Source organism: Pelodiscus sinensis, chromosome 5 (genome assembly GCF_052426305.1).
Source record: "Pelodiscus sinensis isolate ZL-2025 chromosome 5, ASM5242630v1, whole genome shotgun sequence".
Taxonomy (NCBI): domain Eukaryota; kingdom Metazoa; phylum Chordata; order Testudines; family Trionychidae; genus Pelodiscus; species Pelodiscus sinensis.
This window is the reverse complement of record NC_143056.1, coordinates 118,757,814-118,783,774: the sequence shown is the minus strand read 5'-3', so window position 1 is coordinate 118,783,774 and position 25,961 is coordinate 118,757,814. Positions and strand designations below refer to the sequence as shown.

General features: G+C 42.1%; 1 protein-coding gene across 1 annotated transcript in view; it reads right to left on the bottom strand.

The window, feature by feature from the left end:
- The window catches only part of TOLLIP (toll interacting protein), a 43,302-nt gene that overhangs the window by 7,276 nt on the left and 10,065 nt on the right, over positions 1-25,961 (bottom strand). The window contains exons 2-5 of the mRNA XM_075928212.2: positions 24,106-24,255; positions 20,198-20,380; positions 13,502-13,654; positions 11,744-11,834 (exon numbers count right to left, since the gene is read on the bottom strand). Of these exons, the coding sequence (XP_075784327.1) occupies positions 11,744-11,834; positions 13,502-13,654; positions 20,198-20,380; positions 24,106-24,255 (577 nt within the window). The remainder of the gene's footprint in view (positions 1-11,743; positions 11,835-13,501; positions 13,655-20,197; positions 20,381-24,105; positions 24,256-25,961) is intronic.

Here is a 25,961-nt window from a genome sequence, read left to right as displayed (position 1 = left end):
GATAAAATAGAGGTTTATAAAATCATTAATGGCATGGATAAAGTGAACACAAACAAAAGACGTAAGAACCACTCAATGAAATTAAGAGGCAGTAGGTTTATAAAAAACAAAAAGGAAATACTTGACATAATTCATAGGTAATCTGTGAAACTGTGCCAAGGGATGTTTTGCATGCCAAAACTCTAATCCGATTAAAAAAAGAACTAAAAATGTTCCTGAAGATCAAATCCAATGATCGCTATTAGCCAAGATGGCCATGCATGCAACAACATGCTCTGGATGTCGCAGCCTCAGACTGCCACATACTGGGACTGAACAACAGGGGGCGGATCACTTGACAAACTAGTTCCGTTTATTCCCTCTAGAACACCTGGCATTGGTCACTATCAGAAGACAGGATTATTGGGCCAGATGGACCACTGGTCTGACTCTGTATGGACACTCTTATATTGGGAATGCTGATGAAAGCCAATAAGAATTGTCCTTTTAAAAAAGTCATCATCTTTGAATTAGTGATGATAAGACCTGACACTTTACCAGTATGAATTTTTACATTTTGAAAGACTGATGTAACAAAAGCAAGTCAATGAGGGTCTCTTTCGCACAGGCCTTCAGATACATTAGACACTTAACCAAAAATGAAAAATAACTTCACCAAAACTTCTCTACATCAGAGCCCTGAAGCAAGGCAGGCAGGAAACCAGACATTTGCACAAACTTTTCCATAAACAAGCCCATGACATGCAGGAGTTAAACAAGAATCTTTTTCAGTTAGTGAACCTCCATTCCAATGGACCACAAATAGTTCCAATTCCAATCATTCCTCCTTTTTCTGTGATTGAAAAATGTGTTTTGTTCCATTTTCTTCATTTTTCAAAGGCATACATCTGTCCCCCAAGTTAATATGGGGGGGAGGGGAAGAAAGGAAAAACAGATACATAAAAACTGACAGTAAAAGCATTTTAATGCTGTGATGCATTTCATGAAGTGTACATTAATAGTACATACACATGTGCATCTGAGCAGGTTTATCTTCCACTACATTGCCTTACTTTGACAGCCTCACATTTACATTTAGACTAAGTTATTGTTAAATAGGTCCACCTAACACCCCAATTTCTCTCTCCTGATTGCACATACTGCAGACATGTGGTTTTGAAAATGTTATTTCCCTTTAATTTTTTGGATGCAGAAAAATAGTACAAGCATAACTCAACTGAGCACCAAAAAAGTAAGCAATAGTGATGTTTTAGTACCATGATGAAAGTTTGGTCTCATTTACTGTATATTCTCCATATATTTTTTTCAAAATTAAGTCGAATATCACTCCCAATTTAGATAAGCTTCCTTTAAAATAATACAAATTTAAGATGACCAGTCTTTAACTCAACTACTTGACATTAAATAGCTTCAATTTTATAAAGACTCAGTAAGATGCCGCTTCATTTAAATATTATATAACAGCTCATTTTTCATTGACAAGTATAGAAGATAAACAGTATTAAAATGTTTCAGTGGCACTAGGATCGTGCACAGCCATTATGTTCTTGCTTCTAATATTATGTAGAAAGTATTATAAATTAAGAGTGGAGAGTCAGTTCTCGAAAGCATCAGCACAACTGCCATGAGAAACATGCTGGCACAAGCAATGACATGCCAATAATATAAAACGAACATGTAAAATAGCAAGTCAATTGATAGAATATTGTTACCATTTATGAACAGCAGTGGAAGCAGCAAGGCAAATTTTTTTTTAATCCAAATCGTGCACATTACACAAATATTTTGCTTTTTAGTTTCTAGTTCAGTCAAGTGCCTTATGTTCATTTTTTCCCCCCTCGATTTTTGTCTAACAAAATAAAATATGACACTACATAAAATAGTTCATTACAGGAGACACACCATTTTAACAGTTCTGTGGAAATGCCATAAGAGGAAGGGGGAAGGAACTCTTTGAAGGCATCCAACTCATTTTTGCTTATCTCATTCATACCTTTGAAAAACTCAATGTTTGTTTTGTACAAAGATTCACTTGTGTCAGGATTTGTGATGCTAAAAATCTACAGGCTATAATTTTTTTAGAACAGCAAATTGGGTCTCAATATACCAAGTTAGAGGTCATTTAATCCTATATGGAAAACATGAACATTCTCAAATCCCACAATAATTCTGGCACTCTAGCAAGGTTAATTAAGATGGTAGAACCAAACCAAACAAGTTTTACACATTTTATTTTATGAGGAATTCAGGATGCTAGTAAATGACACTTGATTTACTTAAGAAATCAGCCTACCATATGAAGGCACTTGAATGGACTTTTTATACTAAATTCAAATTGAGGATGTCACAATATTTCAGAATTCAAAATTAAAAGTCTGTCAATGTATATCACTGACAAGCTATTCAAGAGGAAGGAGTTGTCTTTTAAATTAGTGATTTGAGGCCTGGATCACAAAGCTACTTCAGCACCTGACAAACTCAGTCCCAGTGCTAAGAACAAAAACCCTAGTTTTTGGCTTCAGTGAGTGTCACAGAATTCCTACTGAATTCATATGCTCCTAAACTCACAGAGACTCAGTTTTGCAGTAAAAAGTTCCCTAGATGCTTCTTTGCCTCTTGCCATACAAAATGCTGCCTTACTCTACAGCACCCAGATCTCATTTCCCACCTAAAGCAACAGAATGATTCACAAATCAGGGAAGAAAGGTATTCAGCCAGATAGCTCATGCACAGGACCTATTGAGCATCTCCGAGACAGCCCAATGGATTGGGCACCTCAAACAAGTACACATAAAACTGGCAGCGGATCTCACAAAACGTGTAGCACAGTGATTGATTCTACTGTGGTGAAATGATTAGTCAGCGGGATTGACGGAGCAAAATGGGAGAGCACAGGGATGTACACAGGTACATAAGTATATGAAAATGATTCTATAGCTTGGTGGCTAAGGGATATTGGAGATCCAGCATCCAATTCCCTGCTCTAACAACTAATTATTCATCCAGAGCAGAACAGTTTCAACAAGAAATGAAGGGAGGTCATTACAATATCCCATAGCTCACTGGTTAGAGCATTCATGTATGAGGTAGCAAGTACGTGTTAAAATCTGTTTTCATTAGATGGAGGTTTGCCATATCCCAGGTGAGTGTCCTCCACTGACTAACTTCTTGCAAAAACACCTAAGGTGCCTAACTTCAGAAGGTTCACATCTGAAAACTGCTAGCAAAGACTACACTGAAGGGAGTGCCTAACGGAGGCATCCCTCTGAGGGAAGGGACTTTACACATACTCCTCTTAGTGGCATCTCCCACTGGCTAATTTGGATAGCTCACTGGCTAATTTGGATAGCTCTCTGCCTAGCATCCTGGTCTATGTGAAGTGGTCTAAGGCACCTCTCTCCCCCCATTCAGTGTATACAGAGCTTAAGTGCCTAACGTGGGCTTTACAAATCAGTGTGTTCCTGTGATTTTCTAGGCTCACAAAAATTAAAAATTGGGTGCTGCACCACTCAGCATCACAACACTGAAGTTCCTTTGTGAATTTAGGTCCAAGTGCCTTGATTAGTGCAATCAAAGAAATAGATATCAGATTGGCTAAGGCTAATAATTAATACTGCTTCCAAAAGGCACATGATGGTGAAAAACGTTAGCCATGAGAACGCAAAATATAAGGCTTCAGCCTGCAAAGGTAAGAGGGGTAGGGAAGGAAAAGAAAGGATAGGAAGCATTGTCAATGTGTCATTGGAAAATCTTTTGGTACGTGAGCTTCCAAGCAGTTTTAACTCCCACTCACACTAAAAAAAACAAAACAAAAAATACCCCACCCTCCTACAGCAGTAGGGGTTAGGATAGTCCTCTTTCTTTTTACAAAAGCTATGAGTGCAAATATCAGTGTTCAGTAACACCAAGAATGTTTAATACCTGAAGTAGTTCACAAGGCTCCTTGAACCCAATACTGTCAATGACTTTGGAATTAGTTTCTTTCGAGCACAGCATGACTTTGTGTATTGATAACATTAAAGATGCTATGAGTATATAGGAAAATATTACTGCTTTCATGCTGTATTAGTTTAAAAATTCTAAAACAAATAATTTTACCCCTAAACACTACTATATCTAATCCTGTTCATTTCTGACATGTCTGAAAAGAAAAGAAACCTCTAAAAGCCATTAGCAACAGCAATAGGGCAAAGCTGCCTTTATTTTAAATAGACGTATTAACTGTTGTATTGTGACATCCAAGCGCAATGCCCTGTGGAATGCTGTTTATAAAGGAAAAGCAATTTCAATGAATTCATGCAAAGATTCTTGATCCAATACGGAGGGAGTAAGAGAAGAGCTCAGAAGACTTACCCAGAGCAAAGTACTCAAGCCCTTAAGTTAGGTGGAAAATGGGGGAAGGAATAAGACATGGAAAAGAAACATTAATCTTCTTTTTACCAGGAAATGAACAGTTTACCCTCCAAGGATGAGAGTCAGGCAAATTCAGATACAAAGCAGTTAGAGAATGGATGCCAGCCATCATATTTCACAGTGTCTTCATAGATATAACTTGTAATAAATCAGATATAGTAAAGGGAGGTCTACACTACTGGACAATGTCAACCTAATTTATGCAGCTCCAACTATGTGAATATCTAAGTTATGTGGAGTCTCCCGCACATAACTTAAGGGAGTCAACAGGAGAAATTCATAGACTTCACTTATACGTCTTGTTCGGGTGGAGTACCAGAGTTAATGAGAAAGCAACAGGCGGTTGATTTAGCAGGTCTTCAGTAGGTGGTTTGCAGAAGTGGTGATCAGAAATAAGGCTAACAAAGACTGCAATTTCCTTGTGGCAGTGAATTTCTTAACTCCATGAAAGGCAAAATATCACTATAGCACCAGAGTTTCCTGTAAGTTATGCACTTGTGTGGCCACACAAGAGATTTGCATGCCACCCAGCTGATTAGCAAAGTGTCCAGAGGTAGGCTTTTTGTTTCCATTTGTGGTATACATTTATACATATCTTGGTGCATATAAAAAGTTATTCCACACATGGATGGAAAATATTAGAGGAAACATTGTATAGCGCTGCATACAAATATTAAACACTAATGTGTACTAAATTAAGAAAACAAGGTGACTTGCAGATCTTGACACACATTATACTGGTCCTCAACTTTTACACTATAATACTTCAAAATGTTAATTCCAGAGAGCTTTTTGTTAAAAATGATCCCTGCAATCAAACTTTACAATTTCAGAAAAATGAATCTGTATAAATTAAGGTATATCTTGTTAAAATACATAAGCTGCCGCGACAAGATGATAAAATTAGGCTCCATAGTAAGAGATACAGCCGGTCCCCGAATTACAAATGCATCGACTTACAACCGTTCAAATTTACGACCAACCTCCTATACATCCAGTCCCCAAGTTACAAATGAAACCCGCACTTACAGTGTGGCTGTACGTAAGTGAACGTAATCCGACTTACAAACAGATCAAGTTACGACCTAGTGTTTGGTATGTAACTCGTTCGTAAGTCAGGGACCGGCTGTACTCCACACCCTTGGAGTCCTAAAGATCCACTTCATATCTTGTTGTTCTGACTTAAAATCAGGCGTAAACTTCCTTCAGAGTCCATTATCACTATTCCTTAGCTAGCTGTAGAGGTTCTATTCTTTAAGAAAGCTCCTGTGGCTTAATCTACTGCCTCTGCTAGACCATTAGCTCATCAGTCCAGTAACCTGGGGGTTAGGCACCTACATCCTTTTAAGGGTCTGTGCCTAAGTGAGGAGGACTGTGAAAGTATACAACACTATATGATCACTGGCTTAGATGACCTCGAAAGGCAGAGTTGGGAGAGGGGCTTGTTTGTTTTTGTTTTTAAAAGCACACTACAGTAAAACTCCGATGGCCCGGCATCTGATGGTCCGGCACCATCAGGAACCCGGAAGTGCTCCAGGCAGTCGGACCATTGGAGCTGCTCTGCCCCCAGCTTCCCTGATTCAGCCGCTGCTAAAACTGACCAGCGGCTGAATTGGGGAAGCCAGAGGCAGAGCAGCTGGAGTACTGCCGGGTTGGTCCCGTAGCACTGCCCCTCGAGGCTGCGGGACCCAAACTGGCAGCACCCCAGCTGTCCCCGTGCTGCCCCGATTCAGCCGCTGCTGAAACTGACTAGTGGCTGATTACAGGAAGCCTGAGGCAGAGCAACTCTGCCTCAGGCTTCCTGGAATCAGCCGCAGATCAGTTTCAGCAGCGGCTAACTTGGGGACACCTGGAGAAGAGCATCTGGGGTGCTGCCGGGTTGGTCCAGTTGCGCCGCTCCTCGCATCTCCCCCCCCCCCAGACCTCTCATAGCCCCCTCTTCCGATAGTCCGGTAAATCGGATAATCCGGCACCCCCTGGGTCCTAAAGGTGCCGGATTATCGGAAGTTTACTGTACTTTGGAAGCTAAATGTTTCAGCAAAACACTAGTATGACCTCCACCACAGTCCCACTATGCCAATTAAGGAGAGAATCCTAGTCACTGAATGGCATAAAAATGTTTTTCTTGCTAACAAAAAGAACGGTCATAAGTGAAGTATAACACCATGCAGGGTATTATTTGTGCTCTAGAACAGTATTACGCATCTTCCCTTCACAGTATAAAAATGACCTTAGTAAACATTTTCTTTGTGTATATGTTGACTATCTACTTACAGTAGTGACAAACCAGTTTCTTCCTACTTTTTACTCTAGTTAGTACTACGAAGTCTGAGGCAGTGAGAGATTCTATTCTGTCTTGCTCAACATGATTGACAGTCCTTTCTGCACTAAGTTTCAAATGAAGTCTTCTACTAATGAATGAACCAGAAAGATCATAGCTCGGCTCTAAGATAACAGGTTGAGTCTGATTTAGGGATGTTAAATTTAGTTTAATCAACTAATCGACTAGTTGATGGATTTTCCATTGATTAGTAGATAAGCAGGGAAGCTGCAGGAGGGATAACCCTGCTGCAGCTCTGCCTTTTAAATGTATTAAGAACCTGCTTGCTCTTAATACATTTAAAAGGCCAAAGTGCAGCGGGGGAAGGGGGAGCAGCGCAAGCCAGGAATCAGTTGTGCTGGTTCACACTAGGTCCCCTCTGCACTTCTGATTTTTAAGTGTATTAAGAACCGGCAGGCTCTAAATACATTTAAAAATCAGGGGCACAGTGTCTGGGACAGAGTGAGCTGGGAATCGGGCAATTCCTGGCTTGCTCCCAGTCATCCCTACCTCCTCTTCCCATGCAAAGACTGTGCTGGGGGGGGGAGGGGGGGGGGAATGACTTAAGCCCCCGGCACCAGCTCTTCTCCCCCCACCCATTGCTGTCTCTGATAGCAATGTGCGGGGGAGACTAGTCGACTATCCAATAAGTTTGCTTATTGGATAGTCGACTAGTTGCTTACACCCCTAGTCTGATTAGAAAAGAACTTCTCTTTTCAATTGGATTTATTTAAATCAGATAGTGATGATGTTTTTATAAAGAATAGCAGTTTAACCTATCTGAACAGAAATTTCAACCCAATCACAAGGAAGTGTTTATTACTATATTTCAGTCTCAAAAAAGCGATATCACTAAAACGATCACTTAGGAATCTGTCCTGTAAGATCACTGCTGGAACAGAATGACACCTAGTGGCTATTTTCTAAGTTGCAGATGTAGTTCACTGGTTGAAATTAAACGGTCTACATTGCAATTAAAAACCTCCAGCTCACCTACCTGATATAGGCTTACATAGCTCAAGATGCAGCCAAGGCTCTCAGACCTTGAGAAGCGAGAGTCCCAAAGCTCCAGCTGCAGCTCAAAACTCCTGCACCAGGGATGAGGAACCTAAGGCCCGGGGACTGAATGCGGCACCCAACTTGCTTAGATCTGGCCCAGAGCCTCAGAGCTCCCCCTTAGCATTGGGGAGCCCATGCTGGCACTTCAGCTGTTCCTCTCCTACCACCTCACCATGGGCTGGAGCACACAATCTGCTATGCTGGCCCCCCTAGGCACTGGTGTGCAAGGGGAATGTGAAGACTGTCTTTCTCCTTTTCAGTCAAGGGCCACATCAGTGAAGTGTCTTATCTGACTAACAGCTGCAATGCTGTTTGCCTTAAGAGTACAGGCAGTCCCCGGGTTACGTACAAGATAGGGACTGTAGGTTTGTTCTTAAGTTGAATTTGTATGAAAGTCAGAACTGGTACATATTGTAGGGGAAACTCTAGCCAAACATTTCTCCAGAGCTCAGTTTTATTCTCCCACACCTCACTTCCCTCAGTCCTTTATTCTCAAGCTGAGGTGTCTGCTGAGAAAAGCCGCTCCGCGTCTCCCTGGTCTGCTGGGGGGAAGCAGCTAGTGCGGGGTTGCCTCACCCCGTAAGTAGGGATCCGATGTAAGTCGGATCCATGTAACCCGGGGACTGCCTGTATCTGATCTACAGAACAAATGCTTGGAGTACTACTACATAAAAATATGGTTAGATCTTTAGGGCAGTGTCTTTGCATCTCTTAGCAATGGAGATTTTTCCAAGGCATACATTTCACCAGCCTCAAATGCATTGTATTATGTCATGAACTAGTGGAGAGAGTCTGATCTACTTGGAAATTTTTACTGTTACCTAGCCCATGAAGGTAAAGGGCAGGGGCGGATATAGGGCAGGGCAAGAAGCCATGCGCCATGGCAAAGGGGGGGCCCTGCGAAATTGTGCTGCCCTGAGCCCCGCAAAATGGTCATCTGCCCCTGACCTTGGGGACTGTGCTGCCATACAGTTGATTAGTTCACTTTGAGCTATTCCTGTTTCAAACAGGAAAAACAGTTAATGTATTGCACCTGAGCAAAATGAACTAAAACTATTCATGTGCAGCAAGCAACGTCCATATAAGTAGGAAAGTTCAGATTGTCACAATGTCAACCACTGTGACAGTCATATCCTTAAGTATAAGCAATAATCAGGCTGTGCCCTCAGTTATATATGGTATCTCAAACTGGAGAAATATCCCTTCAGTAAAAGTGGACATTGGAATTGAACACGATAAGTTATTCCATCCTTTGGTTAGAGCCAACGGCATTCTAGCAGTTCTTTTCTTGTTCCTACACTGCAGATGAAACTTAATTTGCAGTGGCTGAGACATCGCCCAGGACAAGATGGTACTGGTCAATATGGTATGTTGATTCACTACTGAATTGAGGGATTCCAAGGTGTAGCTTTTAGTTGGTTTACAGTATCATCTAGAGTTGAGATAAGCAGATATCACCTGAGGGGACTGGACTCCAGGGAAAGCTTTAATTGTATCCTGAACAATAGAGATTGATTTCTGACACCCTTGGGCCACAGAACGCTCCTCTCCCAAGTGTGGTACAACCAACCCATAAAATAGAGGACAAGGTTTCCTAATTTGACCCATGGAAACAGAAGAAACACAGTAGAAAGAGCAGCACAGAGCTGGCAGGGAAAGGAATTCTGCTTGTCAAGAAGGGGTACGCATTACACAGGTCAGCACTATGAACTGTCTCTCCAGAGCCCAGGCATTCTCATGGGAAGTTCCAGAAGCTAGCACCTACATGACAGCTCTTCCATATGACCAATACTAGAGGGCAAAGCTCACAAGCCTCCTCAAGGAGGATTCAATACAGGCAATGCTTGAAGTTTTCCTCCCTGGATCATTCTGTTTATGCCTATCCCCACTAAGTAACTGAACAGGTTAGACTTTATATTGCTTACTATCACTTTAAAAATAAATGAAGTGCAAGTGGAATATCAATTACTCTTTATATTCAGTATCTCTTTACTACTGTTCTGACACTCAGATTCTGTCAGATTCCAGAGATTACCAAATGCAAAACCTTGAAAGAGGGAATTTGACCAAATTATTCTTCATAGCTAAAATATACAGATTGAACCTCTCTGGTCTGGCACCCTTGGGACCTGACTGGGGCCAAACCCGAGAATTTGCTGAACCACGGGAAGTGAATATTATCCAGAAGCATTACCAACGCAACTACTGCTTAATGGGCTTTTAGAAGACATTTAGGGGTAAATTAGAGCTAAATAACAGCACAAAACACAGAGCCAGGACTAGTGGCTATAAACAAGCTTTATGGGACTTTGTGGGAAACTTGGCAACACTCATAAGTGGACATCCAGCTAACTAAAATGAAGACCATGGATGCTGTTGAAACAGAGAATTGCGGACTAGAGAAGTTCTACCTGTAGCATGATTTGAAAACTATTCAAGGCAAGTTTGCAAATATATTTTCTTGGATAAATATCGTATCTGAAATATATATACCTTCTGAAAGAGGTGCAACTCTAAATTATTCTCATATCTCAAAGGGTAGGTCTAGCTTAGGATATGAAAGACTGATGTGACAATGCATCCTGGAAATACTAGCTTCCAAAAAAAAATTCTACCCTCCAGAACTAAGGGTCTACTCTGAAAGAAATGTTTGCTTCCCACCCATATGAAGAAATGCTTAAAAAATGAAATAGCACATTTTGAAATGAGATTGCTTGGACAAAATTAAAATTAAAAAAAGCTTGCTTTTTGGTTTTAGCCAGCCAATAGTCAGCATGGAAGCTTGAGTTAGGTAATAGAGCTTCAAAGCATGCAATGTGAAAACAGCATAGAATGGTCTGAGAAAAAAAAGTTGATTTGGAATTCTATCCTCTCCCCAGAAAATCAGAAGCATTTTATAAAAATGCTATTGGTAATATTTTTCTTCTAAGTCACTTCTGAAGTCTTTTTTTTTTTTTTTTAAGGGGTGGGGAAAAAAAATCAGACATTTGTTAAAGAAAAGCAACTTATGATGGTCTGAAAAATAAAGAATTGTTAGAGAAGCAGGATTTTCTAATACTTTCATTCACGGTAATAACTGAAGCAACAAGTTAATTCTAAAAGCAAGTGCAGAAGTAATAAGAACAGTACAAATATGCCATGGCTGTGGGACTAGTGTGCTACTCCTCCACACCAACATTTTTGTACTGTGAGAATAAGAGTTAGGAAACTAAATGTTTAATATTGGAAATTAATAGTCCCAGATGCACTAAATCTCAGATTTCTGCAATTTTCTGCTTACTGGAGTTTCACCAATAAAAGTTTTTCAACAGCTTTTTTTTTTAAATAATATTTGCATATTAAAGTGGAAAGGTGGCATTCACGCCAGACTCCCAAAAAGTCGCTCACCGGTTGCTGGTATCCATTAAACATGTTTCTGAATAACAATATTCTGCCCCCCCCCCATTTTTAGTTCCTGAGATGTTGGGGTTTCTGCCTCCTCCTGCCTCAGGAGGGGTTGTTTTCAGACCATGGCAGGACTTACATCCACCAAAACACACTGCCCCCATCCCATACAAAAACACACTCCCATCACATTTTTCCCCTTTCCACCTGACAAACAGATTTCTAATCTATCAGTTTGTCAGTGCATGGAGTTTTTCCGGAATAGCTATTCTGCTAGAAATTCATACCCTACTTTATTTCATGCATAGACCACAGCCTTGGTTTAAAATTAAATGAGCCTTTTACAAATAACATATTTAGTTAATATAAATCATGTAGACCCAAAACTCGCTGGGTTGAACTGCTCTCGTCGCCCTCCATCCCCTCTCAACATTACATAGTTGAAAAAGGTCCACAGAACAGATACTGCTAAGCTCCCACTAGCCAGAACAACTGAAATTCAGTAACTATTCCGTCAGATCTCTAAAATATTTTTTAAAAACAGTTAAGGAAGGATGGAGCACATACCTGCAATAGGTACATAGCCAACTCCTTGCTGGTATACTGTAGGCATCAGGACCACTGGCTGTGGCTGCATCATCATGGCAGCTGGTAAAGACTGGATACCAAAAAGATGAGAGAAAAACAACTAAAATGACAATGTGTTTGAGCAAAACCTTCAAGTCCTACCAGTCTCTACACCGATTGATAGCAAGCCATTCGTTGACAATAATATGAATATCCCTTTTCAGAAAGTCAACAGCAATTCATTTTGAGCACTTGCAATCTGAAGTAATGAATCTATAATCCAGGAAGTAACATCAAATTAAGATGCCTTTTTGTAACAATCCCCAGATAAAAATGAGGTATTCATGAGTAAGTAGAAGGAAATCATCTGAATTTCCAAAATTATTTCTGTGTATCTGTTCATGAATTGCACTTCATTTCACAAACTGAAGTTTACACAATAGAGTAAGTTCTGTTTAAAGAGCTTTAATCCATTACTACTAAAAGGTATGCAATTTCTCTAAATCCAGCATGGATTTATTTAGAAGAGTCAAAGAATGTAAGTACGTGGTTAAAGCCATCTAAATTTAGACTCTCAACAACTTTCATTAATACTAATATTCTCACTCATGTCATGCTATCCATGTCCAGAAGGGGGTGTACAGCACCTTGGTGTTTTGAAGGTTACAGTCCAAGGCTCCTTCAGCATTCTGATCTTGCTCATTTTTTTCTCCATGATTAGGAATTTTTGCAGGCAGTACTTAAATCACTCAATACCTACCTTAACTGATCAAAATTGTTTATAAAAATTGTGGAATCATTTTCGTGATCAATAAAAATAATTCCAATTCCAAGGTTTTGAGCAAATCATTCACAGAATCAAGTTGGTCTTGAATTTGCAGAGTGTTTCTTAGTTAAGTTTTGCTACTCTTACTTCCTAATTAATAGTACTTAAGAGTAGTTCCACCACTCATTGAAAGTACAGGTGGAAGACTCACATCTGAAGAGTGCCCTTTGGACCAAAAGCCATCTAATTTTCCCAGCACAAATATTTCTCAGCATCTTCCCCTTACAAAACCTTCTAACCCATTGTTAGCATTATAAGATTTTTGATGTCATATTTGAAAGTCTGGTTGAGCATTAATCTGATCTGAAATATCTGTCTAATTTTGTATTTGTAATGCAAAACCTACAGTCTTCCACGTGAAAATAAAAGTAAAACTTAATTGTAAATTTGAACTGTCTGTGCCTTCAGCATAACAGACTGAAAATTTTAGGAGCGCTCAAAGGCCAGGATAGTGATCAAAGTAAAGAAAGATTAGTTAAGCTTATTCAAAACCAGTCAGGAACACTATTATTCGGGTTATTTTAAAAGCTTATAGGGGTGATGGATTACATTGTTTTACAAGCAGCAACAATTTCAGACAGAACAGCGTGGAGGGCTTACCTTTTTTGGAAACCTGAAAATATGAAGTGCCTGAAAGAATCTGGATACAATTTTTCTCCTTTCAGCTCACAGCGTACCCACCTTTAAGGATGTATGTGCTATACAGCACGTACAATATCCAGCTACCTCACTCAATAGGTTGTGCTGGCAGTATTTATTGATGGAATCATTACAATATTAAGTTCACTTATACCAAAAAGCTTAAACAATATAAAGTCAACATGACAAAACATAATAGAACAGTTCAATAAAACCATGTCAGACTTCTCCTCTGCGCCTATCCCAAGAAAGCCGCTCACCATATCTTGAAGGCAACAACCCATTTGGCTTACCGTATAGGACATGACTAGGTTAATCATTCCTTCTTTGTCATCACCCTGCCTTCCGCTCAGGCTATACCACTCATCCTCCACCTTTCCTTGTTTCAGAGACTCAGGAATAGTAACGTGTGTCCAGGCGATTCGGTCGTCCATTGAAAAGGCTCTCTGAAGGGCATTAGAAATAAAATATTTCTGATCAGCTTCATAGCCTTCCAAAAAAAATTCGCTCAACAGGATTCCTGATTAATGTACTTTTGAACTTAACTCTGTGTCACATTTTATCCATTTCAGTTTTAAGCCATTGCTTGCAACACAATGTTGGCAGGAGAAATTAAACAATGGGCTGTTCAGCCAATACAAATAAAAAGTAAACTGCAGTGGACATAATACTAAACATCAGAACGTGTGTACATATGTTGGTTTGGTATTTTCTCAAGGAAGTCATACAAGTCATGACCCATTTCAGTTTTCATTATTACATAAACAAGCGTCAAACACATTCCATTAGAAAATACAGCAGAGTTGTAGGCATGAAGGATTAAGCAGATGCATGCAGAGTTGCAGACTACCAGCCCAAGTCAATTTGGCTACACAACATTCACCAGCAGAAGACCAACTCTGATGATGTGGATAGACTGACCCTATGCCTCACTTTTGAATGGAATTATCCAGTGTGAAAAGATTTGCAGGATACAGATGCAATTATTTTCCCTAATTTCCGGGTTTAAACTAGGGATGTTAAAAATCACGTAACAGGGTAACCATGTAATCGCCGCTGAAAATCTCAGTGGTTACGCTGTTTCCCATGTTGTGGGCTCTGCAGCACAAAGCTTAGCTTTTTATTGCAAAGCCTGCAGGGAAGCCTCCCCGAGAGTGGGGCCACCAGCCCCTGCTGCCCACTTCATGGGGAGGAGGCTTCACTGAGTGTAACCGACACCATTAACAAATAAGCATCTGCTTATCAGTTAAATGGTTAGTCCCTAGTTTAAACCTGTACAGGTTGGACCTCCCTCATCCAGTCCCAAAGGAGGGAGCTTCCCAGTCCAGGACCGGCCAACTCTGGTCCCTCTGCTGCCGCCAGTCTTCAAGCCTTCCAGCCAGACTCTCCTCACAGCTACCGACCTCGCTGCTGGCCCAGGCCAACAGGCTCCACTACCAGTCAGCCAGGATCCCTGCCCCAGGCCTTCAGACCAGTTCGCTCCAGGCCACTGCCATCTTTCCCAGCTGCGGGCCCTGTACTGGATTCCCAGTTGCTGGGGTTCTCTGGTCCAGTAACATTCAGGGTCGTGCCAAATCATGGATGTTGCTGGACCAGAAAGCCCCAGACCAGAGAGGTCCATCATCAACAACCACCACCACGACCACCATGGGCTCAGCACCTGTTGGTGTTCGATGCCTCCCTCACTATTTCCTTCAATCTTTCCCTGTCCAGTGCAGAGTGGCTTAATTTCTCTAGACTAGCACCGCACTAATCTACTATATCATCTACCCATTCTCTGTGGGGTCTGCCTCTCCTATTCAGACCATCCATTATGCTGAATACCAGAGTCTTAACTATTCGCTCATTGTTCATTCTGCAAGTATGCCCGAATAGCTGTAACTTTCGTTGTATAACCATCTGTAGTAGATTCTCTTTTGGCTGTATCTCCCTATATAATTCCTCATTGGTGACCTTCTGCATCCATCCTGTTCTCAGGATCTTTCTAAAACAACAATTCTCGAATGCCAATATCCTCTCTCTTCGAATCTTTCATCATCACCCATGTCTCACATCCGTACAACATGCTGCTAAATACACGTTTTTCAAGACACTCAGCTTCATTCCTATGCTAATCGCTTTACTTTCCCAGATATTATCCTTCAAACTCACTCTTGCTTTTGCTATTTTAGTTGCTATTTCCTTCTTACAGTCTCAGACTATTTACTTGTATCCTGTCCTCAACTAGCTTTTTCTGAGAAATTATGAACTGTTGCACAGAATATTGTTCCCTACAGTTGGAATTCTACAATGAAGCCTCCAAATCTACCCTCAGCAAAACCTGTTTTACTTTTCAATGCCTTGACTGCTTGCATCAAATCTCTTTGGAGAGAGGACTGAGACAAAATTCATCTTCCAAACAGGAAGCAGAGAAAACTCAATTACTTGACACATTTAACTCAGAACTGGACAAAAGCAAAGCAGAACATATTCTAAGGAGCAATCATACAATGGCATCATATCTAGACAGACTAGATAACCAGTTATTTTCACAATTCTCTAAGCCAGAACAGACATATTAAACCAGCACTAAATATATTTGCCAAAACAGAATTTTTCCTTACACTTTCTAATATGGGTAGAGCTGCAGGAAAACTTAGGTGAGGGGAGAGAATCTTACTAAATATTTCAGAAATGTGTCTGTCCATCCATTTGTTCAAGAACTCCTCCTAAACAGTAAGAGCTAGGACCACGAAATTTGATATGCAGTTTCCTCTTATCATAATGTACAGCAAGGTAAGGGTTTGGTTGTACCAGGACAATGAGATATGCCTGGAATTCAATTCCATTTAATGAGAAACAAAAGAAAGAATCTGGCAGGAGGGAGTTATATTGAGAATGACTACAAGGAGGCAGCAACGGGCCAAAGATGGGAACCAAGACAGCTATAACCCCATTGGACCAGCAAGATGCAGAAATGGAAAAAGTTACATATCTACTATATATTTCAGATAGTTTGTGTGTGTCTGTCTCCCAGTGGGGGAGGGACATGCACCCCTCCCCCAGCGAGCCAGCTGCAACAGCCCTGGGCAGGCACTTCTTACCTGGCGCCAAGCTGCTGTGAGAAAGAACAACCCCAGGCCTGTCGCCCCAGGGCAGCCTCCATACTGCACTCTTCATTCCCACTCCCACCCCAAAACAATGATTTAAATGAAGAAAAAAAATCTTTTGAGTTAAGGACCTGAGCAATGCCAGGTAAATATACTAGTGTCTCAACAAAACAAAAAGTTATGAGCCTACTAACACTGTCTCCTTTTTGAGGAATCATATGCCTTGACTCGTTTACAACCTCCCTAGCCAGTTACCATATATCCACATCTCTTTTATGATTCCTAATACCACAGCATGTGAGCACCTACAAGTAACTAAGACAGAAAACACATTCTTCATTCCAAGAAAGTAAAAGATAAAACTTGATTAGTTCTTAGGGATTCTGTGTGTGCACATGCATAGGCCTGTGTGGAGAAACTGAGGGTAACCTAGGCAGAAATGAAATCTATGTATAGTTGTCAATTAATAAGGATGGTGGTCATTTCTCTTGTGGGAGTGAGTTCCACAGATTCAGCTCCTGTGATTGCAGGAGACAATTTTCACAAGCTTCCATATATCACTGGGCCACTACTCCAAAGAAGTATCTCTCCCATGAAAATGAACTTTTTTTTTATTCAAGAGGCTGTCAACACAGACAACAAAGCACTGGGCTGACATATTCAAAGTGAATGGCTTGGTTCAGGAGAAGGGCTATTGCATTTAAAAAAAAAAAGATGAACTTCTCTAACAAAATTCAATAACCAAGGCAAGTCGTCAAAAATGCACAGACCACCACAGTCAGGTCTGAATCCTTTAGAATCAGTTATTTATTTGCTGCTCTTGGATGCCTAAATAACCACAAAGAGCTCAAAAGAACCCCACAGCTATAAATCAACTTATGTTAAAGGAAAAATACTTTTGATAATGGCTTCCTTTTGCACCATGTGCAAGTTCTTCAATGTGCTTCCCACCAGCAACACCTTAGTCTTGTCTTGGATTCAGATTAAGACACCTGCTTTGTAGCGAGCCAATTTTACTTATGTATTGAGTAATGAACCTAAAAAGTTATGTTTCAGGTAAAAGAGAGCTCTCCCAATGACTTCATACAGACGTTGAGTAACGTGAAGGGAGAGAATGAAACCTTGAATTTTGCAAACAGAAAGCCCTGAAGATGATCAAATGCCCACCAATAATTCTCTGGATGCAGTTCAAGGAGAAAAGACTTAGGCCATTTCAATGCATTTCTGTTTGGCTTTGCAGCTTCTTAAGATCAGGTATAAAGTGTCAGAGATCCAGTAAGTGTAGATGTACTCCCTTGTCTATGGACAGGGGACCATCCACAAAAAGAAGTGTTATTTAAGTACCATATCAAGTCTTGAACCCTGACTGAGGAATCCAGGACCAAGAGAACAGAAGATTTTGGAAACTTGTTGGCTTTTTAATATCTTGCTCAGAACAGAGAAGACTGTGTGAGAGGTCTCGTATGTGAAATAGGAATGTTAGACAGCGTGTAACTAAATAGTAGTGTAATTGCATCAAATGTTAGCAGTTACACGACTATTTGACAGTACCCAGGGCAGGGCCAGCAGCAAGTGAGCTCCTGGCCCCACTGCTGGGGAGCCCCCTACACCCCACTTTACTGTCTCTATCAGAGGCAGCAGTGTGGGGTGGCAGCAGCCCTTGTCCATGGGGGGAGAGGGTTCAAGCAGCCTCTGCCAGCAGGAAGCTTGAACCCCCTGCAAATAGGGGCTGCTTCGTGGCAGCCTTCCCAACCTCCAACAGAAGCAGCAGCATGTGGCCAGGGGCAGAGGTGGCACCACGGAGTTGGTGCTGGGGGGGGAAAACCGGATTTTAACCCAGCTCTCTCCCAGCACCAGCTCCTGCCTGTCCCTCCCCTTCACCTCCGCTGCCTCTGTAGGAGGCAGCAAGGTGGGGGGGGGAATACAGATGGACCCATGGGAGCCAATATGCACAGAAAGATGGCTTGAAAGACAACTCCAGACACAACAGCTCCCACCTGCCTTCCTCACCCTCCACACTGCTGCCTTTTTATTAGAGGCAGCAGCAAGAGGGGTGGGGAAGAGGCAGTTCTGGTGCTTGTGGGAAGCCAGCTTTTATACCAGCTCCTCACAGCACTGGCTCCCCTGCTCTTCTCCCCCACACCACAATCCTTGCTACCTCTGATACAGCAAGGGAGAGAGCAGGGAAGTATGTGTAGTCGATAAGATTAACCAATCAACTGTAGTCTACATATTGACATCCCTAATGTAAAAGGGATGGTTTCTTTACTGCTAGTCAGACTACTTGGGAGGGGTGGCAGATTCCCTTCAAAAGATAGGTTGATAGTATCTATTCACTAAGAATAAGTATTCTTACCCTGCCCATTCACAAGTTTGAGTAGTTTAGGGTTCCAAAGTGCACTATCCGGCACTTGCTGGCCAGAGGACTGGCCACCATATGGCGGCCCATCAAAGAAAATTGTTGAATAGTTTGAAAACCCATAGATGTGGTTCATACCTGTAAGGTGCAATATTCCATTATAGATAGCTTTCTAAAGCAACTTCCTCTCCCACACACGTACCAGTAGCAGCAGGGGAAATTTTAGGCACCAAGGGTAGTAAGTACAAGCAGCAGAGGAGCTGGGAGGAAGAGCTATTTAACATGTTAAGCAGGAGGCAACAACAGGAAAAAAAAATCAGAAGGAAACTATACCTCCTAGGAGAGAACCAGTGATTTTGGCTCAATAATGTAAAATTAATTTTCGTCACTAGAACCCTTTAATGGAATCATTTCTTAATTCAAATTTGTCTACAAAGATTATTCAACACTTTACTGATTTACTGTCACCAAAACTCTTACATCTTGGATTAAAGCTTTAATCTGACTTGAAGTCTTGCAACAGTATCTCCCAAAGAACTGCATCAGCAGCCTATTTTTAGTATCCATAAAGTGCAGAACATAAGAATGCTCCTCACATATTGCACTGTAGTTTAAACAGAGTATTCAGAAACCACTTGATTTTAAAGCTAACATAACCTTCTGACAACCCCTGTGTCATTCCTTCAGAACAATTACAGATTCTCAGCTTTTAAAAAAAAAAAACAAAAACAAAAAAAAACACAAAGACAGTGTTTCTCTGTCTGTTGTGGTTGAAAAAAATGTAAAAGTGAGATCCACCCACACAAAAAGAAACATTCCAGGTCAGAGCAAGGCAAAATACAGCTCATGGGCCATATCTAGCCCATCAGCCATTTTAATCCAGCCTTTGAACTTCTGCTGGGGAGCAGGATCCTGGGCTTGTCCTGCTCCATGCCTGCCTTGGCTCCATGTAGCCCCTGGAAGCAGCAGCATCTCCCCATTCTGGCAGGCTCCTACAAGTAGGGGCAGCTAGAGGATTCCATGCACTGCCCCCACAACTCCCATTGGCTGGGAACCATGACCAATGAGAGCTACAGGGGCAGTGCCTCCTGACAGGGGAACAGCACACAGTCATCTGGTCATGCATTTGCATAGGAACCAGCTGGAAAGAGGGTCATGTTGCTGCTTCCAGGAGCTGCTTGGAGGTGGTAAGCATAGCCTGGAGTCTGCACCCTGAGACAAACCCCTCACCCTGATCCATTCCTGATCACCCTTCCACCTTCTGCAGGCCTCAGTCCCAATTCAGAGTACCCTCCTGCACTCTAAACCCCTCATCTCTAGCCCCCTCCTACATTCTGAATTCTTCATTTCTGCACTCCAACCCCAATTTTAATGAACATTCATGGCCCTCCAATTTCCATACACTGATATGGTCCTCAGGCCAAAGAGTTTGTCTGCCCCTGCTCTGTGGGCTGGTATAAGTCACTAAGGTATGTTTGCTCAGTCTAACTTTGTAAGTTCCCATCCCAACCTCAATGAAGCCAAGCAAAAAAAACTCTAACCTCATCAAATATCTCAAGATAGAAGGAGTCCACACCCGGGGGAACAGTGCACTGGATAACTTTGTTCCAGCGTGGGTTTTTGGCTCCATTGTGTGCTGTAGGAGTTTCATACACAGCATAACCAAGCCGTATTCGACAGTATGGATCCATGCGAGTCATGCCATAGTTCTTGGCCAGTTTTGCCTGGGAAGAAACCAATAAAGAATGAAGAAAATAAAAGATTTTTTTTTTTAAATCGAAGTTTGTCATTTTCTCTTATTAATTCTTATGAGTGCAACAATATATTAGTTTAAAGGGATAGGGAACCTACTGCCAGCTCACCTGGATCTGGTCCCAGAGGCTCCTCCTCCCAGCACTAGGGAGTAAGCACTGAAGCACCAGCTCCCTGGTACAGGAGGAGAGGAGAAAGGGAGAATCCCGAGCCTCACTGGCCGGAGTCAGGCAAACAGAGGATGAATATGATCCACAGACAATGCCTGATGGATGAAGGAAGCATCTTTGCACGCTGCTGCTCCTCCTGCCCCTTCTCCACCTCCTGTTGAGGGAACAGCAGCACAGCTACCTGGAGGCTTTTCCACTGCTGCACCGTAATCTTGGCTAAAAGCAGCAGCAAGAGATGATACCTGGGAGCAGGCAGGGAACATGGAGCCATGTGTGTCCCTGGGAAGCGTCTCCCTCCCCCCATTACCTAGACCAGGGGTGTCCAAACTTTTTTCAAAGAGGGCCAGATTTGAAGAAGTGAACATGCGTGAGGGCCGTCCCCGCACTTTCAGCCCCAAGGCGGAGGGCCCGCGGGGTCGAAGGCGGGCGGAGAGCGCAGGGCACGCCGGCCTCACGGCGGCCCGGGGGGCAGGGCGAACCCACAGCCGAGCGGGGGAGCGGGGCTGCGGACGTGCCCTACAGGGCAGGCTCTAGGACCGCGGAGGCCATGGGCGGTGGCGGCGGTGCGGCCGGAAGCGGCGCGCTGGGCGCGCCAGTTCAAAAGAGCGCCGGGGAGCCAGGAGAGGGGGAGGAAGCGGGGGCCGTATTAAACCGGAACACGGGCCGCAATTGGCCCACGGGCCGGACTTTGGACATGCCTGGCCTAGACCCTTCAACCCCTCTAAAAGGATTTGGAATTCCTTGTCATCACTTACAACTGTCACATACCTCATGTAATGCCTGAGCCTCATCTACTGTGAGGGTTTTCATAACAAGCTGATCAGATGTGAGGCTCCTACAGCAGTATCTAAACTACAGACTTCTGCCAGCACACCTATACTGGTCAGGAACATGAAGAGGCATAATCTCTGATTCACAATGGTTTTACTGATATAATCCTTTTGTACATTAAGAGCACTTTGCTAGCATGATATTGCTGTACTGATAAAGGGTCTCACCCTTAGGCTTCAGAGCCAAGCCACAATGGTTTACACTGCTCACTCTTCCTAAAAGATTGAGAGTTTACTGTCAAGTCATTTCCCCTTGGATTATAGACACACACAAAATATGGATAGGGTCTGCAATGAAGGTAATAAAAGGCTGGCTAGAAGCAAGTCTTGGACTAACAGTATTCTTATGCATTAATAGCACAAGACTCAGTAAAATTCCTCTTTAAAGAGAGTCATATTGACATTGAGACAGAACCAAATGCTATTTATACAACTAACAAGGGGTTTGATTAGCAAAATATATCACATTACTTCTAAACAATGATGTGCACAGATTATTTTCTATGAAGCAGCAAAACATTTTAAGATTCCAAAAAGTCAATGTTTTGTCTGGTAAAAGTCCATCAAATTTGTTGTTCCTCCTGAACTCTGGTCTTCAAGGCTCTTGCCTTTTCTCACTTCAGTCTGTCTGAAAGGCTGGACCAAAAATCATTTATTTTGTCTACCAGCTAGAAAGTACTCAAACCAGTGTTCCCTACAAGTTCTGCACTTATGCAGTCACTCAGGAGATTCAAATGCCACCTAGCTAATTAGCAGAGCACCCATAGCTAGTTTTTTTGTTCCTATTGGTGGTGCACATGCCTCATTGTACATAAGTTTATTCCACACATGGATGAAAAAAGATTAGAAGGAACATTGACTCAAACCCTGAAATTATGTTAACAGCTCCCGCTAACCTTGTGTCAAGTGTAAGGACTCTCCCCCATATATAGGGAGCTAAATGGGAAGAGTTTAACAGGGATGTTAGCTACTGGATATGTGTGTAAACATGTAACTCCTTGAATTTTTAGTGGTTACACATTTATACGTGGGGGTGGGAGGAGTGGTGCTCACAGGGAGCCGGCTTCCCATGAGCACCAGCTCCCCTCCTGCCCCTCCCCTACTGCCTTTGATAACGAGGCAGCAGCACAGGGGGCGGACAGCTCCATAGGAGCCGATATGCAAGGAGAACCAGCTTGAAAGCTGCTTCCTGTGTGTTCCGGCTCCCACCTATCACCCCTCCCCATCTGTAGAGGGAGGGGACTCCATGGGAGTTGGCTTTTAAACCAGCTCCCTGCAAGCTTCAGCTCCTGCCTGCCCTACCCTCTACTGCCTCAGGGAGGGGAGGAGGAGGAAAGAAAGAGAGGAGAAGAAAAGAGCAGAGGAAGGAAGGGAGGGAGGGAGGGAGAGAACGGCTCCACAGAAGCTGGCACATGCTTCAGGACCAGCTTAAAAGCCAGCTCCCTGTGTGCGCTGGTTTCTGCCTGTTCCCCCTCCATTGCTGCTTTGCAGCAAGGAGGTATAAACAGGCAGCTCCGCAGAGTCGGCTCCCTGCCCATGCCAGTTGCCGTCTCACTCACCACCCCATTCCCCCAGTGCTGCCTCTGTGGAAGGCAGCAAAGGAGACGGGTATACTACTCTGTGGAGCTAGCACATGCAAAGAGCCATCTTAAAAGCTGGCTCCCGCCACCACCCTTGCTGCTTCTGATAGAGACAGCAAGGGAGGGGTGAGTGCATGTAGTTGATAAGATTAACTGACTAACCAATAAGCCTGGGTTTATCATGTAGCTGATTACATGTTGACATCCCTATTATTTAACCAATGCTAGATGGCAAGATAACTGTTGAATGAAGGGAATGCAAGTTTCAATTTGTAGGAAAGTTTAGCAAGTTAAGATGATACAGTAGTTATCCAGAGAAATAACTGGAAGTTGCTATGCTAACTGGATATGAGCAATGAGAACAATATTAAAGCAATAGCCATGCTTTGCAGCTAAGTGGCTCTGTGTATTGGTCTCATTATGAAATAGGACCTGCACACACTGTCCTATCCCAGAAACACCAAATCCAAGAAACACCAAAACTTATCACTTTGAATGTTAATACAATTAAAATAAAATGAGAAAGGGAAAATTATCATATCAATTGTAATATACATCACAGAATCAGACACATAGGGCTAGAAAGGATCCCCAGAGATACTCTAGTTCAGCCCCAACTGTATATTCAGCCCCAATATTATAAGCTGCAGTTACAGAGTATTGTATTTTACATATGCATAACTGATCTTATTCCTGGATTTGGGGGGGAAAAAAAGCTTGCGTCAAAATAACTTTTGAGAAGAAAATATGGAACCTGCTGCTCCTGATAGTTTAGCAATGACAGAAACACATTTCCACTTAATTACTGTAGGTGGCCAAAATAGTAAGTACTAATGAGACATTTTAAATAGGGGATTGTAGTCCTGTGCATTATAGTTAATACCGTGCAATTTAGTGTGTAAACACTGCTAGGGACAGTGTGCGCAGGTCCTATTTCATAATGAGACCAATACACAGAGCCACTTAGCTGCAAAGCATGGCTATTGCTTTAATATTGTTCTCATCGCTCATATCCAATTAGCACAGCAACTTCAATTTCAGCACCAGATCTCGGATGGCCACTGGTGGAAGATGTAACAGATTAACAAATGTATTAGAAGAGAGCTACAAATCATACCTGTACTACAGTGATGCTGAGTCTACCTACTGTGCCCATCGGTCCTCCATACTGTAACTGTTGAGCTGCCTGTGCATCCAATTGTATCTGCTGCTGCTGTTGCGTTGGGGTGATACGTAAGAAATCCTGGGGAAGCTCACCAATATAAACCTGTAGAACAAAAAAACAAAACAATCAGATTCTAATTTATAGCTCCTTTCCGCTAGTGAAAAGAAAATGAGGGTTCCATTATAGCAGCTGATGCACAAACTCAAAACAAAACCAACAGTGGCTGCCCCAATAAACTTATAGTCTAAATAAGATAGGAGATAACCAATGAATATAGGGTGTGTGGATGTATACACACACACATAACGCGCGCTAAGTCAGAAAATGAGACCACATGGTCAGAATGATAGGCAGTGATGATTGCACACCATAAGCATTGTCAAGTATTTTGGAGCTATCACAGCAAAGATTTTTGAACTAGGATTTGAAGGTGGGCGAGATAGTTTTATGGATATTCTCTCAGGAATGTGGAACAGCACAGGAGAAAGCACAGAGTTTATCTGAAAATTTAACAAGTGGGCCATGGAGGCTAAGATCATGCGTTGATCAGATGCTAGTGTCAAATAGCAAAACAGCAAATGGGAGATGATTGATATGGCAGGGATAAGGCCTGAAGGCCTTAAAATGAAGCTAGGTAACTTGTTAAATGTGAAAGAAGTGGGAGACAATAAAGGGATTCCAGAGAGAGAGAAATTACATAGTCAAAGAAACTGACGAGAAAAGTGTTCTGCAGCAGCATTCTTGATAAGATTGCAGTAATCAAGATGCAAGCGAATGAGAGTTTTAGCTGCATGGATGAACGAATAACTACTACACCTCGGTGATGTTATGCAGAAAGTGGGAAGATAAAGTGATAAACAGTATTAGTTGAATGCAGTTTGTGGATGAGATTACCTGACATAAGATGTAGAGGAAAAGAGAAGGCCATGAAGAAAAGAACAAAGCCCTGTGGGACCCCTGAAGAAAGCTGGTGGAAGGGGGAAATAATGAGAATCCTTTACAAGACATACAAAGAAAGAGCAATTAGAGAGGTAGAAGGAAAACCAGGAGACAGACAGACAGAAGTCAAAAGAGGACAAAATTTCAAGTAGTCCATGGTCAATTGTGTCAAAGATGGCTGACCCATCAAGGAGGGCAACAATGGAGCTGGCTAGAACAGTGACATTAGAGATTGGAGATACACTAAGATGAAATTGGAAGAGAAACTGCAAACTGCTATTGTATGGTACATTCATTCACCTTAGAGTTTAAAAAGAGAAGGGGCAGTAGTTGAAAAGACATGATAAACACATATACGTAATGCTGCAACATCTAGGTAAAAATCTGTTCCCATTACTCACCTCTCAGTCCAGCTTTCAATATTAAAAAAAAAAAAAAAAAAAAAAAAAGACAGAAGCCGTCACCTTTGAAAGTACAGGTTGAACCTCTTTAATTCAGCACTCTCATTACCTGACTGGCACCGAACTGGAGAGTTTCCGAACCAGGGAAGGTCAATATTTTCTAGCAGCATTACTAACACTTCCACTGCTTCCTGTGTTCTTAGAAGAAATTCAGGAGTAAATTAGTGCTAAATAGTAGCACAGAACACAGACCCACGACTGGTGGCTGTAAACAAATTTTAAGGGACCACGGAAAACTTGGCCACGACCATAAGTGGACATCAAGCTAACTAAAATCATGCTGGACCATGGGTGTTGCTAGACCAGAGTGTGCCAAACTAAAGAGGTTCAGCCTGTACTCAGCTGTACAATCCAAAAATATTTTCACTATTCAACAAGAAAGCTTGAATTTATAATAAATCACTAGCT